Raw genomic sequence first — 16978 nt, forward strand, 5'->3', positions numbered from 1 at the left:
GTTTTGGATTTGACATGCTCTGTACTATGACATTGGGCATCGGCCTTGGCAGACGACGTTGCTGGCATTTCATCGTCTCGGCCATGACTAGTGGCAGCAGCTTCAGCACGAGGTGGAAGTGGATCTTGATCTTTCCCTAATTTTGGAACCTCAACATTTTTGTTCTCCATATTTTAATAGGCACAACTAAAAGGCACCTCAGGTAAACAATGGAGATGGATGGATACTAGTATACAATTATGGACGGACTGCCGAGTGCCGACACAGAGGTAGCTACAACCGTGGACTACCGTACTGTGTCTGCTGCTAATATAGACTGGTTGATAAAGAGATGTAGTATGTATGTATAAAGAAGAAAGAAAAAAAAAACACGGGAAGGTGGTATACAATTATGGACGGACTGCCGAGTGCCGACACAGAGGTAGCTACAGCCGTGGACTACCGTACTGTACTGTGTCTGCTGCTAATATAGACTGGTTGATAAAGAGATGTAGTATGTATGTATAAAGAAGAAAGAAAAAAAAACCACGGGTAGGTGGTATACAATTATGGATGGACTGCCGAGTGCCGACACAGAGGTAGCTACAGCCGTGGACTACTGTACTGTGTCTGCTGCTAATATAGACTGGTTGATAAAGAGATGTAGTATGTATGTATAAAGAAGAAAGAAAAAAAAACCACGGGTAGGTGGTATACAATTATGGACGGACTGCCGAGTGCCGACACAGAGGTAGCTACAGCCGTGGACTACCGTACTGTACTGTGTCTGCTGCTAATATAGACTGGATGATAATGAGATGTAGTATGTATAAAGAAGAAAGAAAAAAAAAACCACGGGTAGGTGGTATACAATTATGGATGGACTGCCGAGTGCCGACACAGAGGTAGCTACAGCCGTGGACTACCGTACTGTACTGTGTCTGCTGCTAATATAGACTGGATGATAATGAGATGTAGTATGTATAAAGAAGAAAGAAAAAAAAACCACGGGTAGGTGGTATACAATTATGGATGGACTGCCGAGTGCCGACACAGAGGTAGCTACAGCCGTGGACTACCGTACTGTGTCTGCTGCTAATATAGACTGGTTGATAAAGAGATGTAGTATGTATGTATAAAGAAGAAAGAAAAAAATACCACGGGTAGGTGGTATACAATTATGGACGGACTGCCGAGTGCCGACACAGAGGTAGCTACAGCCGTGGACTACCGTACTGTACTGTGTCTGCTGCTAATATAGACTGGTTGATAAAGAGATGTAGTATGTATGTATAAAGAAGAAAGAAAAAAAAACCACGGGTAGGTGGTATACAATTATGGATGGACTGCCGAGTGCCGACACAGAGGTAGCTACAGCCGTGGACTACTGTACTGTGTCTGCTGCTAATATAGACTGGTTGATAAAGAGATGTAGTATGTATGTATAAAGAAGAAAGAAAAAAAAACCACGGGTAGGTGGTATACAATTATGGACGGACTGCCGAGTGCCGACACAGAGGTAGCTACAGCCGTGGACTACCGTACTGTACTGTGTCTGCTGCTAATATAGACTGGATGATAATGAGATGTAGTATGTATAAAGAAGAAAGAAAAAAAAAACCACGGGTAGGTGGTATACAATTATGGATGGACTGCCGAGTGCCGACACAGAGGTAGCTACAGCCGTGGACTACCGTACTGTACTGTGTCTGCTGCTAATATAGACTGGATGATAATGAGATGTAGTATGTATAAAGAAGAAAGAAAAAAAAACCACGGGTAGGTGGTATACAATTATGGATGGACTGCCGAGTGCCGACACAGAGGTAGCTACAGCCGTGGACTACCGTACTGTACTGTGTCTGCTGCTAATATAGACTGGTTGATAATGAGATGTAGTATGTATGTATAAAGAAGAAAGAAAAAAAACACACGGGTAGGTGGTATACAATTATGGACGGACTGCCGAGTGCCGACACAGAGGTAGCTTCAGCCGTGGACTACCGTACTGTACTGTGTCTGCTGCTAATATAGACTGGTTGATAATGAGATGTAGTATGTATGTATAAAGAAGAAAGAAAAAAAAACCACGGGTAGGTGGTATACAATTATGGACGGACTGCCGAGTGCCGACACAGAGGTAGCTACAGCCGTGGACTACCGTACTGTACTGTGTCTGCTGCTAATATAGACTGGATGATAATGAGATGTAGTATGTATAAAGAAGAAAGAAAAAAAAACCACGGGTAGGTGGTATACAATTATGGATGGACTGCCGAGTGCCGACACAGATGTAGCTACAGCCGTGAACTACCGTACTGTGTCTGCTGCGACTGGATGATAAATAATGATATAAAAAATATATATATATATCACTACTGCAGCCGGACAGGTATATATTATATAATGACGGACCTGCTGGACACTGTCTGTCAGCAGAATGAGTTTTTTATAGAATAAAAAAAAAAACACCACACAAGTCACACGACGAGTGTTTAACTTTTTCAGGCAATCACAATATAGTATACTACTAACTATACTGGTGGTCAGTGTGGTCAGGTCACTGGTCAGTCACACTGGCAGTGGCACTCCTGCAGCAAAAGTGTGCACTGTTTAATTTTAATAATATGTACTCCTGGCTCCTGCTATAACCTATAACTGGCACTGCTCCCCAGTCTCCCCCACAATTATAAGCTGTGTGAGCACAGTCAGATATATACATAGATGATGCAGCACACTGGGCTGAGCAGTGCACACAGATATGGTATGTGACTGAGTCACTGTGTATCGTTTTTTTCAGGCAGAGAACGGATTATATTAAATAAAACTGCACTGTCTGGTGGTCACTGTGGTCAGTCACTAGTAAACTCTGCACTCTCTACAGTACTCCTAAGCTCCAGTAAATCAAGTGTCTCTGTCTCAAATCAATCTCACTCTCTCTCTTCTAATCTAAATGGAGAGGACGCCAGCCACGTCCTCTCCCTATCAATCTCAATGCACGTGTGAAAATGGCGGCGACGCGCGGCTCCTTATATAGAATCCGAGTCTCGCGATAGAATCCGAGCCTCGCGAGAATCCGACAGCGTCATGATGACGTTCGGGCGCGCTCGGGTTAACCGAGCAAGGCGGGAAGATCCGAGTCGCTCAGACCCGTGAGAAAAAACATGAAGTTCGGGCGGGTTCGGATTCAGAGGAAACGAACCCGCTCATCTCTACTTGAAAGATACCTTTATACGTGGGAACCATCCCCCTCCAAAAGTGAGTGGGGTACGTTTACTGGAAAAGAATCCTCTCTTGCCTTATGACACGGTTGATACAGTGTTTAAAGATACCTTTATACATCTGTCTGCACCTATTTCTATGTGAGTTTTGGTACGTCCAAAACACCTGTGGAGTGGTGGCGAGATACTATCCCTGTCTACTATCAAATTGGTTTTCTGGCACCTTAGGCCTCTTTTTCTGGACACTTTGAGGCCGTGTGTTTTTTAGTGTTTTAAGCAATACTACCCATATACTGTATTTTCTCCCTTTTTTTCATGTGTAACATCTGGACATTGAGAGACTTTCGATAGATCGATTACCAGAAGGGACCACAGCATTTGTGATGTATATCCAATTTTAAAGATTGCGTTATCGCCTTTGATCTATCCTTCCTTCCTTTTCTTTTAAAAGTAAAACACAGACTACCAACAATCACTCCTTTAGGTGTGAAAGTATTGACCACAAATTATTTGACATTAACTAAGCCATTAACATTTTACCAAGATTTGTTGGCTAAGTAGTAAACAGAGTACCAGTCCCACTACATTGTCATAGTGCAAGCAGAGGCAGATTATGACAATACCGGTATTTGTGTACCGGTCCTAGACGCACTGCCATACCAGGGTAGTGTATCAAGTGGACAGAGCAAGCTCCTAGATAGGGAGCGTATCAAATATTAAACTGATAAAACAGATATTACACCTGAACTTTGCTAAAAGGCAGAGAAAATAAGCAAATATCACTTGCACATTGGTTGCAGTTGGTGGGCTAATTACTGGAGGCAGTAAAAGTCCCACTATACCAACTATTGAATAAAGTTATACCACCAATTTGGTGGACTAAATGCTAAACACCGTAATAGCCACTACATTTACTGTAGTGGCCGTAATTTGTGAGGAGAGGGCATTGTTTGTGCATGACAACACAGGTAGGATCTTCTTACAAGCAAATACTGTATCATGTGTATATGTGGCATAGTTACTGGGCTAAGGGGGTCATTCAGACTTGGGGACTAATTCAGACCTGATCATAGCTGTGCTAAATTTAGCACATCTACGATCAGTCACACAAACATGTGGGGGGACGCCCAGCATGTCAGGCCCAATCCCCCCGCACAAGCACAAAAGCATCGCACAGCGACAATGCTTTTGTACTTGAAGAGTAGCTCCCCACCAGCGCAGCTCCTGCGCGCTGACAGGGAGCTACCTGTCGCTGTGAGGGTCGCAGCAGCTGCGTGTGATGTCACCCAGCTGCCGTGGCCTGTCCCCCACATGGTCCGGGCACGCCTGCATTGCCCGGACCGCGCCCCTAATACAGCGGGCAAACGCCGCCAGCCTGCCCCCTCCCACCCAGTGAACGCCTTTGCCTGTCAATCAGGCAGAGGCAGTCTCAGGGTTGAGATGGCCGTCGGCTGTCTGGCATGTGCTGACACATGCGCAGTTCAGACCTGGGGGTTTATTTACTAAAATTCGTATTTTTCAGAATGAGCTTAAAGTTCAAACACGAATGACATCGAATGTGTAAAAGTACAACTTTTTGAATGGATTACGACTCATTTACTAAGCTGTCGTATTTGAAATGGACTATTTTTAATATCAATTTTCAAAACACAGGTATGGTTTTGATTTTCCTAATGGCTACATGGCTAATGTTGTTTATCATGTTGTAAATGTTTTGGCAAAAATACATACCATAATGCTAAATATTTTTCAGTGTCACAAAGAAGAGCAGCCCGTAGTAGCAGGACAAATGTTGCACAGGAGGATGCTGCTGCTACTACAGGTAAAGTATCCTTTATGGGGTTTTTTAGCCAAAATATATTTTAGAAAATACACTAATGTATTGCGTTTTTCCATAGTCCCATCCAGGCCACACCTTAGTCCGCAAATGCGCACAGGACAACCAACATCCAGCCGCAAACACGTGGCGTTGAAAAGACCACGCCCAGATCTCCCGAGGGCCACATCTGCATCTCCCCCTCACAGACGCATCTCTACTGTGTCCTCAAGGCCACCATCACAATTACTGGCACCTTCCCCAACACGGGAAGCAGAATCCCCTCATCTGGCTGGTGAGTCCATAAAATAACACATCTGAACACTTACAAACACAGTGTACTTCTGATAATTATGTCAACGAAACAAACACACAGTAATGCAGCGTCAGTATAATTTTTTTTTCAACTAAAACAAACATTAATGTAAAGGGCTGAACACCTCCTCACTAAAGCAACCAAACTACATGAGTGCACACTTGAGGTATACAGTAATATAATGCTTATTAAAGTGCACACCATAATCTGCTGGGCAAGCTTCAGCACATGAGTATCATTGCTTATTGGGTTTTAATCTTATTATTAATATTTTCCTAGATTTATATGGCGGCACAAGGGATCCGCAGTGCCCATAACACAGTACATAATTAAATCTGCAAACCTTGAAAAGCACAGTTATACTACAGGACAAAATAGGACAGGTTTAGAAAAGCCGGTGTTAGGTGCCATCAAAGGGAGTATTGAGTATAAGATAGTGAAAATAATTAAAGAAAAGGAACATGAGGAAAGAAGTCCCTGCTCCTGCGACCTTACAAAAAATAAAAAAATGTTGGTCTACTATGCCATTCATGTTGTGTTTTCTGCCTCATCTTACTTCAACAGGGTTTGTACATGATTGTTATTTTGCCTATTCATGATTGTCTAATGTTTTTAAAACAATCAAAACCACGAACCTAAAACAAAATAGGGTCTTCCGTTAAGAAAAATATTTGTTGTGGCTTTTGTTACAAACATATGTGTGTTATTTTTTGACAAACAGAATAATAAATGCAATGCAATATGATAGAAGTATAAAATACATGTTGCATATTACTACAATGTTGTATTCTTATACCACACACAGATGATGACAGCATGGTATCCGTTCACATGGTCGACCATGTTATGGTCGACAGTCATTAGGTCGACCACTATTGGTCGACATTGACATGGTCAACATGGACACATGGTCGACACATGAAAATGGTCGACACATGAAAGGTCGACACATGAAAAGGTCGACATGAGTTTTTTAACTTTTTTTTCTTTTGGGGAACTTTTCCATACTTTACGATCCACATGGACTACGATTGGAACGGTAAAGTGTGCCGAGCGAAGCGGCAGCGGAGCGAAGGCACCATGCGAGGGGACGCGGTGCACTAATTGGTGTTCCCAAGTCACTTTACGCAAAAAACGACACCCAAAAAAGTAAAAAAAAAAACATGTCGACCTTTTCATATGTCGACCTTTCATGTGTCGACCATTTTCATGTGTCGACCATGTGTCCATGTCGACCATGTCAATGTCGACCAATAGTGGTCGACCTAATGACTGTCGACCATAACATGGTCGACCATTCATACCGGAACCTGACAGCATGCCCACGGACCAGCAGACACTGCAAACTGATGCCACGTTTGTTCTGGATCTCCGCCCATTACAGACAACGCAACCTAGCACGGTACCTGTGGCCACGCCTCCACAACAAACAAGTCCGCAACCAATAATGAGCCCAAGTACACAGGGCCGGTGCTAGGGTGTTCGGCGCCCCCCTGCAAACTATAAATTTGCGCCCTCCCATTCATACTGCAGTTAATAAAGTGAGAGCGTGCGCCGAAGGCCGCAAAAAAGGATTATGGTTTCCCACGGGGTGTGACCATACAACAGTACCCTCAATTCAAATTATGTCACACAGTATCACAATCTTATTCACATTTCACCGCACATAGAATGAGCCAAAATTCACATTATAGCACACAGAATGAGCCAAAATTCACATTATAGCACACAGAATGAGCCGAAATTCACATTAAAGCACACAGAATGAGCCGAAATTCACATTATAGCACACGGTATGAGCCGAAATTCACATTATAGCACACAGAATGAGCCGAAATTCACATTATAGCACACGGTATGAGGCGAAATTCACATTATAGCACACGGTATGAGCCGAAATTCACATTATAGCACACAGAATGAGCCGAAATTCACATTATAGCACAATGAATGAGCCGAAATTCACATTATAGCACACATAATGAGCCAAAATTCACATTATAGCACACGGTATGAGCCAAAATTCACATTATAGCACACAGAATGAGCCGAAATTCACATTATAGCACACTGAATGAGCCGAAATTCATATTATAGCACACTGAATGAGCTGAAATTCACATTATACCTCACAGAATGAGCCAAAATTTACATTATAGCACACTGAATGAGCCGAAATTCACATTATACCACATGGAGACAAAATTCAGGGAGAGTGACAGCAGGGACAGGGAGAGAGAGAGAGAGGGAGAGGGAAAGTGACAGCAGGGACATAGGGACAGGGAGAGTGACAGAGGGACAGGGAAAGTGACAGCAGGGACATAGGGACAGGGAGAGTGACAGAGGGACAGGGAAAGTGACAGCAGGGACATAGGGACAGGGAGAGTGACAGAGAGAGGGATAGCAAGGGCATACAATAGGGACTAGGGAGAGAGAAAGGCAGCAGGGTAAGATTACCTATTTAGCAGCGGCGGTGTATTATGAGGCTCTGGTCGGCATGAGGCTGGAAGTGCAGAGAAGGACTGAGGGCGGCAGTGGGGCGACTGAGGGTGGCGGTGGTATAGCAGAGGAGGAGGCAGAGGGTGGTGGCGGTGCAAGGAGGAGGAAGCTGTGGTCGGTGGCACTGCGGCTCCTATGACCACAGCGCCACTATTTCAAATCCGCCATGTACCTGCAGCCAATCAGGAGGGGGCAGGATAAGATCAGTGGTGAGGAGCAGGAGGGGGGTAGGATAGGAGCAGTGATATGGAGCAGGAGGGGGCAGAATGGGAGCAGTGGGGCAGAGCAGGAGGGGGCAGGATGGGAGTAGTGGTGCGGAGCAGGAGAGGGCAGGATGGGAGCAGTGGTGCGGAGCAGGAGGGGGCAGGATGGGAGCAGTGGTGTGGAGCAGGTGGGGACAGGTTAGGAGCAGTGGTGAGGAGCAGGGGGGGCAGGATGGGAGCAGTGGTGCAGAGCAGGGGGGCAGGATGGGAGCAGTGGTGCGGAGCAGGGGGGGCAGGATGGGAGTAGAGGTGCGGAGCAGGGGGAGCAGGATGGGAGCAGTGTTGCGGAGCAGGGGGGGCAGGATGGGAGCAGTGTTGCGGAGCAGGGGGGGGCAGGATCGGAGCAGTGTATCGGAGCAGGGGGGGGCAGGATGGGGAGCAGTGGTGCGGAGCAGGGGGGGGCAGGATGGGAGCAGTGGTGCGGAGCAGGGGGGGAGGGATGGGAGCTTTGGTGCAGAGCAGGGGGGGCAGGATGGGAGCTTTGGTGCAGAGCAGGGGGACAGGATGGGAGTAGTGGTGCAGAGCACGGGGGGCAGGATGGGAGCAGTGTTGCGGAGCAGGGGGGGCAGGATGGGGAGCAGTGGTGCGGAGCAGGGGGGCAGGATGGGAGCAGTGGTGTAGAGCGGGGGGAGGGGCAGGATAGGAGCAGTGGTGCGGAGCAGGGGGGGGCAGGATGGTAGTGAAAGGTACTCACTCTCGAAGTTAAACTAGAATGTCACCTGCTCCCCACAGCTCCTGGGTCCCAGCCGCTGTTGTTCCCTCTGTGAACAGTGGCAGCAGCCTCACACAGGGGCCGTGGTGCTAAGACAGATAGCCAGAGCAAGTGTCCCATCAACAGAGCAGCTCTCCTGTCCTCCAGGAGCCTCATACCGGGGAGTCGACAGGAGAAGCGCGGAGACACTGCATGGCACACGAACATATACATATATACATACACACACACATATACATACATACATACATACATACACACATATACATATATACATATACATACATACATACACACACATATACATACATACATACACACATATACATACATACATACACACCAGTGAGCGCGGAGCAAAAATAAAAGTGGGTCCCATGGACCCTTCACTTTAAAAAATCTGGGTCCCACTCCATTTTTTGGGGAACCTATATAAATCAATAGTGCATAATATAAGTGCTATAATAAAATAAATCTGATATAGATATATATATATATATAGAGAGAGAGAGAGAGAGAGAGAGATAATGCAATATTGATTTATGCACCACATATTGCAATCCATGTACTTATGACCCAGAGAGGGGATGGCACAGCTCTGGGAAATGGGAGGTGTGGGTGTGTGTGTGTTTAGGTATACTGTTCCTCTTCAGCCACTGTGTGTGGAAGCACAAGTCTCAGAAAAGCCAGAGGTTGGAGAGCCACAGGTTGCCCCGTTTAGCCTGATGTAACAATGTAACAGAAAGGTGAGCCCTTCTGTTACATTGTGCAACCCCCATCTTTGCATACCATACACTTGCGCCTAGTCCTGCTGCTAGCATACCGACTCCATTCAGGAGCCGATCCATCATCCCACCGGCAACTGCTGCTTAGCCGGCACCCGCAGGGAGAGTCCAAGTGATGTGGGAGGGGAAGCTGTGGTATTCGCTGTGTAAGGAGTCGCCCCCATGCAGGAAGTGTCAAAGCACGGCACGCCGGGCTGACTGGGGATCACATGCCGCTCGCTGTAATGCAGTGCTCACTGCGGCGACTGTGATCCAGTCTGAGCGGCGGAATCAGCAGCAGCGCTAACTGTGGTTTGTTTCCCCTGGACTCAATATGCCTATCCGCGGTAAGGGGGCGGGCATTCTCGGAGCAGAGCAAGTGGAGCTGTCCTGACGGGGAGATGTGGCGGTGATTTGACAGTGCGTCCAATGAGACCCACTAATTTTTTTAAACCGGGTCCCTCACTTTCTATAGCTCGTAAAAATGTGCTATGCCACGTAATTTGCGATCACTGCGACACATATACATACATACATACACACATACATACACACACATATACATATACATATATACATACACACATATACATACATATACATACATACAATACATACACACACTTTATCTCACCTTTTTTCCATCCACTTACAGCCCCACAGTCTGGTTAGCAGGAAGTGATCTGCCTTAGCTTGGGGGTTCCGTGTAGCTCCGCCCATTTTCGTCAGTGTAGCTCCGCCCCTTTTCACACGCGTAGCTCCGCCCACTTTCCATCCGTTCATCATGCCTCTGCCACGGGAGGAGGGAAGGAGGGAGGGCTTTAAACTGACGGCTCTGCTGCCTGTCAGTTTGCAGTTGTAGGCGGCGGTAGCAGCAGGGGGGACAGGCCAGGCCCAGGACGGCGCAGCACAGGAATGCAGAGCAGGAAGGCGCCTCTCCGATCAGGCGCCTACCTGCTTTGCATCCCTTTGCTGAGCGGGTAGCGCCGGCCCTGCAAGTACACCACTGGCTCAAACTGAAGAGCAGACATTTTGGGCCAACTGGGCAAACCACCAGAGGCTCAATTCAGACTGTCTCCAAAGACAAAATCAGCTGCTGGCAAGTCTGCCACATTACATGCCACGCATAAGTCGAAATCTCAGCAGAGAACATTTGGAAACAAGTCGTGTGGCGACTTGTATGGAGCAAATGCGGGCAGAAAACAGCACCATGATGACCACTTTACAGAGAATTCTGGATGAACAAATGAGGCAACACCAAAACTACCTGCATCTCCTTGAAAGGAACAATAGCCTTACAGAAAGTCTGGGTAGAATTATAGAGAGTAACACGGCCTCCAATAACCAGTTAAATGCTACACTCACTAACTTAAGCCACAACATAAGTGCTTTACACTCCCAACAAGCGAGCACTAGCTCAGGAACTACAACTCCAATAAATACCCCAGTGACCTCCCCAATAAGGAGGTCAAGCAGATCAAGACCTCATGTCCCTGGCCCCACCTCTGAAGCCTCCAAGGCTACACAAAAAAAATAAAGCCAGCCTCTGCAGATGGCAGATGCATAAGTGGGATTAACACTGTCTGTTGACGTTTGCAATGTACACACTTTCATACTTTAATAAACATATTTGTGGTTTAAACATAAAAATGTTATGGATAATCGGTATTTCTACCATTTCTGAGGGTGAGATGTTAATCTTGTACTTATTGACCTTTTAAAGTATCACAATTATATGTGTAATTTTTGGTGAGGGTGCAACACATGTAAACACGCTTTTCAAAAGCAGGTCTATTTTTTTGGCGTATTTTTTTACGATTCTATCTTGAACACGAACGTAATGGACAAATACGAATTCTTGGTAAATAACCGAGTTCTACCAAATAACAGGCGTATTTGACCGATGGTGTATTCATTCGTATTTTTTCCCGTTGACTTCTAAAAAAATACGAATGCCCTCATCACTGCCGAGATTTCTGTTTAGTAAATGACCGAGATGACACTTTGAAGAAAAAACACCATCTCGGTCAAAATCGGGAGCTTAGTAAATTTCCCCCCTGATCGGGACCTGAGGCACTTTATAATACTGCCGTCAGTGTCCCCTGGCCACCATTGGTCCCAGGAGTCAGCACAGTAGTAGTGATTACACCAGTGTTGCGCTGTATTTTCCCACTCATCTCAAAGGCTTATTCATACATTTTATTTCAATGTACCTTTATTTCAAAGGGTTTGTTGTGCACTACATATGGATTCCCAATGCATGCCTAAATTTTCTTTTCTGCTTCTAGGAGATGTGGAGGTGAAACAGGAAACCAAGAGTTGGGCAGGGGATGATAACATGATTTGTCAAGTGAGTGGCTCAACGACTGTATGAAATTAGTCCTATCCACCTCAGTAACACACAGAGCGGCAGTACATGATGAAGCAATTGCATCTGCAGTGTTACAATATTCGTGTAGTTGTATCACTCCAGTATGTAACATTCATTGCACTGTAAGTAGCCTTTTTTACTTGGTTACATGAACATGTCCTTACTGTAATTGGCCTATGTTAGACCAACATGCCACCTCTCTAAGCATAAGGAGATCTGCACACAGACAGAGGGGTGTATGCTTTTTTTTGTGGGTATGTAGACATTATTGTAGTCTACATTAAGCCAACGTGTTCATGAAAGTTATAAAGTCTTAAAAATACTAACCCTGTTGGGATAGATTCATTGTGTAAGGTTGCACTGAACAGCAGAATCTATATACAGTTCCTCAGTATGAAGATGTATTTGTTCTTTCCTAACCACTCATCATAGAGGAGACATTAAATATAAATGAAATATACATTTACCTGGTTGCCTCCACTTTGCCCAGTTTGCTGTGGTAGAAGGGAATCTCATTGTTGTATTCATCAAAAACTCCCCATCTCAGGTGAGCCCATTCATGGACAAACAATCGTCCTGTAAATATAAACAACACATTTCTGAGAACATAAATTCATATAAGAAATAATTTCATGTCCCACTATTGCATTTTATGATTGCCTTACATTTGGCATATATTACCGTTTTGCTGTGCACAGCAGTGTGAAATGAGATTCCCTTTCCTAGAAAATACATTCCTTAGAGAATACATTTTCATGGTTGTATTATTATAACATTGTGTTTACAAGATCATCAGGTATCTTGCATATAGTATTTTGAATGCATAAATATATTCAAATATTCTCAATAAAATGTTATCTATTTTAAAACATGATTTTTGTTTTCCTAATTGTAACTGAATGCACACTCACAGTAATAATAAACATAGGGGGTATTGTATCGCCCGGGGCTATCCTATTAGCCCCGATGCAGCTGGCTCCACCTCCTTCCCCCACACAATGCTGGCACTTATCACGGCTTATGCTTTGGGTGCCTCAGACAACCGAAGCATAATCCACAATAAACGGCTGCCGTATCCCATGTGTTTTCGCACAATTGCAGGTCCGTTTTTGGATGATGGAAACAGACCCTAATTGGATACCAAGATAATGACAATAGGTCATTAATCACAATATCCATCCATTTTCACCCGCTGAAAGCGGATCAGATCTAATTGGATACACCCCACAGAGAGAAATGTAAGAGCCAGGGGGTCTGTTTACTAATAACAAGCACTAACTAAAGCCCCATACACATGGGGAGAGATGTGTGCTGAGCGATCTGTCACAGACCGTTCAGCACACATCTCTCGTCCCACTCAGCACAGAGCGATGTGTGCTGAGTGAGGGGGCGGACCGGGGGACGGGGAGGCGCTAATTTCACCCAGCGGTGAAATGAGCGACCTGCTAGATTGTGCCTGCATACAGGCCAATCTAGCACCGGCGATAGTGGAGCATACACGCTGAGAGATCTGTGCTTAACTTCTAGTCAGATTGCTTAGAATTTAAGCACTGATCTCTCCGTGTGTTCCCCCCTTTAAAATCTGCACTGCTGCTTATCAGAGAGATACAGATTACCGTTACCATGCCAGTAACTGCCAGGACACCTCTGAGGGGGGTTTTGCTTGGTCCGTGCATAGAGCTGGGAGATTTGAGTCTATAGATGGGAAAACTACACATTATGGGGGTCATTCCGAGTTGTTCGCTAGCAGATTTCGGTCGCAGCGCAGCGATCAGGCAGAAAGGCGGCACTTCTGCGCATGCGCCGCAATGCGCACGCGTGTCGTACTATTACAACGAACGATGTCGTTTCACACAAGGTCTTGCAAAGCATTTCCATCGCACTGCTGGCCGCAGAGTGATTGACAGGAAGTGGGCGTTTCTGAGTGTCAACTGACCATTTTCAGGGAGCGTGTGGAAAAATGCAGGCGTGCCAGATAAAAACGCAGGCGTGGTTGGGGAAACGCAGGCGTGGCTGTCCGAACGCAGGGCGTGTTCGTGACGTCAAAACAGGAACTGAAAAATCTGAAGTGATCGCTAGCGCTGAGTAGGTCTGGAGCTACTCTGACACTGCACAAAATTATTTTGTAGCCGCTCTGCGATCCTTTCGTTCGCACTTATGCTAAGCTAAAATACACTCCCAGAGGGCGGCGGCTTAGCGTTTGCACGGCTGCTAAAAGCAGCTAGCGAGAGAACAACTCTGAATGAGGGCCAATGTCAAAACAAGCTCAATCAAAAAGCATTGATGATATTCCACTATTTCCCACTAATTTATGAAAAATGCTAGGAGGAAAATGCAACGGACAAGGGCCCTCATTCCGAGTTGTTCGCTCGCAAGCTGCTTTTAGCAGCATGCACACGCTAAGCCGCCGCCTACTGGGAGTGAATCTTAGCTTAGCAAAATTGCGAATGAAAGATTCGCAATATTGCGAAAAGACTTCTCTGTGCAGTTTCTGAGTAGCTCGAGACTTACTCTTCCAGTGCGATCAGTTCAGTGCTTGTCGTTCCTGGTTTGACGTCACAAACACACCCAGCGTTCGCCCAGACACTCCTCCGTTTCTCCAGCCACTCCCGCGTTTTTCCCAGAAACGGTAGCGTTTTTACACACACTCCCATAAAACGGACAGTTTCCGCCCAGAAACACCCACTTCCTGTCAATCACACTACGATCTCCAGAACGAAGAAAAAACCTTGTAATGCCATGAGTAAAATACCAATCTTCATAGCAAATTTACTTGGCGCAGTCGCAGTGCAAACATTGCGCATGCGCAATAAGCGGAAAATCGCTGCGATGCAAAGAAAATTACCGAGCGAACAACTCGGAATGACCACCAAACTTTCTTGGAAAGTTCATATTAAAAAGTTAAAGAATTTCGTACCAAATGGCTATAACAGACCTTTACCTTACATTAGAAACTAGAGGAACTGTGCTAGTCTGTAAATCACGTACTCTGTCTAATGCGTTACCAAATACACTGGCTGCTGTTTGTGCAGTGTTCTATAGAATGCATTGCCGGGGAATAAGATTGTTGTTTTTTTTTAAATCCTTCTTGCTATGTGCCTGATTCAGCAATGTACATGCATGCATTTGCTGAGAATGTGTACGCAGTGACTGTGCAAGAATATACAAATGCAGCAGCTGCCTGGATTTGCATTAAGACGCTCACTGGCAGCTTTGCAAATCCCAGTGGCTGCGTACAAAGATGCATCGTCGCTTATAGATCAGTCCATTATCAATGTACCAGGTTCAAGTATGATCAGAGAAGCAGACCCGACTTTACCTCTGCATGTACATTCCTGAATCAGGCACAGAGCAAGAAGGACACAATGGGGGTCATTCAGACCCGATCGCACGCTAGCTTTTTTTGCAGCGGTGCGATCGGGTCTGAACTGCGCTTGCGTATGCTCCGCAATATGCAGGCACGTCGGCCGCTGGCAATGGGGATCATCGGACAGCGACGGGATTAACCAAGAAAGCGATCGCACGGTCCATCGCAAGAAGATTGACAGGAAGAGGCCGTTTGTGTGTATCAACTGACCGTTTCTAGGGACTGTCCAGAAAAACGCAAGCGTGCCCAGCCATTTGGAGGGAGGGTTCCTAATGGCATTTACTGGCCGGATCGTCGCAATGGCTGAGTAAGTCCTGAGCCGTGCAGAGACTGCACAATCTTTTGTTTGTGCAGCTCTCTGCACAAGCGATCGCACCCCTGCACAGCGATTACTCCCTCCCCCTGTAGGCGGCGATTACCTGATCGCAGCACTGCAAAAAAACGCCTGCGTGCGATCAGGTCTGAATCACCCCCAATGACCACACACAAATACAGGATCCAACTCCATTTTATTGTTTCCAGCGAATAAATATCGTAGAGGTTAAATTTCAAGAGAACAGTCGTACATAACAGTTTTAAAATAAAGGACACTTTTGCAGAGGAAAACATCAAACAGCGAATAATGATATAATTGCAGTAGGAGTAACAGTAGCATACTCAGTCACAGAGGGCTAGCATTAGCATCTTATAGCTGGCAAGTATAGCAAGAAACAGGTGTACAGTGAAACAGGCTGACTTTGGCCTTATAACTCAGTCACAGGTAACCAACGTTAGCATTAAATGGTCAGCAGGTGAAGCCAGAAACATACACAGCTGGTCGGCTTTAGTTGCACAGTCTCGGCATCATCATGTAATAATACAACATTATATTTCACAACCATCAACATCGGTATTAGGCAACATGAAGATGAACATAATTTGCATAACACTCTCGTAATGTCTCAGAGAAATGGCTTAAACTAGTTGTAATCTGTACTAGGAAAAGAGGGGAGCTTATACTCTATGGGGGGGAAATTAGATCTGATTGCTGGGCTACTAATTTTGCTGTCCTGCGATCAGATATTCGCCACCTCCAGGGGGAGTGTAAATTCGCCATGCAAGTTTGCGATTGCATGTGTACGCCGAGCTGCAGAAATCCACTTTGTGCAGTCTTTGCGCAACCCAGGACTTATTCCTCCAGTGCGTTGAGAACAGGCTGATCGGGGCGAGAGTTGAAGTCACACACCTCCCAGAAAACGCTTGGTAATGCCTGCATTTTTCCGGACACTCTCTGTAAACACTCAGTTGCCACCCACAAGTGGCCTCTTCCTGTCATTTACCTTGCGAACGTCCGTGTGATTGGATTTTTCGCACCATCCCGTCGCTAACCGGCGATGCACGTTGTTGTTGTCTGATGCACGTGCGCATTGCGGTGCATACTCATGCACAGTAAGGACCTGATCGCCCGCTGTGCAAAAAAGCACAGCAGCGATCAGATCTGAATTACCCCCTATGTCCTATACCTCTAACAATAGTGCAGCAATAACCACAAAAGGAAGTCCTCTCCTATATCACTTTTACAAACAACCAGCCACAGCAGAGGAGATTACTCCCTTATTACTTTGTACACCAGGGGGGCACCAGATGGGAAGGGGAGCCTACCCCCTTATAAATTTGTACACCAGGGGGCA

The 16978-nt window shown here is 45.8% G+C and overlaps 1 protein-coding gene and 1 pseudogene across 1 annotated transcript in view; both read right to left on the reverse strand.

Moving 5' to 3' along the window:
- Positions 1-16978, reverse strand: part of LOC134957797 (calcium-activated chloride channel regulator 1-like) — a 141387-nt gene that overhangs the window by 93456 nt on the left and 30953 nt on the right. Inside the window, exon 4 of the mRNA XM_063939965.1 lies at positions 12409-12517. Within this exon, the coding sequence (XP_063796035.1) occupies positions 12409-12517 (109 nt within the window). The remainder of the gene's footprint in view (positions 1-12408; positions 12518-16978) is intronic.
- On the reverse strand, positions 3771-3972 carry LOC134959274 (U2 spliceosomal RNA; annotated as a pseudogene).

This window comes from Pseudophryne corroboree, chromosome 9 (genome assembly GCF_028390025.1).
Source record: "Pseudophryne corroboree isolate aPseCor3 chromosome 9, aPseCor3.hap2, whole genome shotgun sequence".
NCBI classification, from domain to species: Eukaryota; Metazoa; Chordata; class Amphibia; order Anura; family Myobatrachidae; genus Pseudophryne; species Pseudophryne corroboree.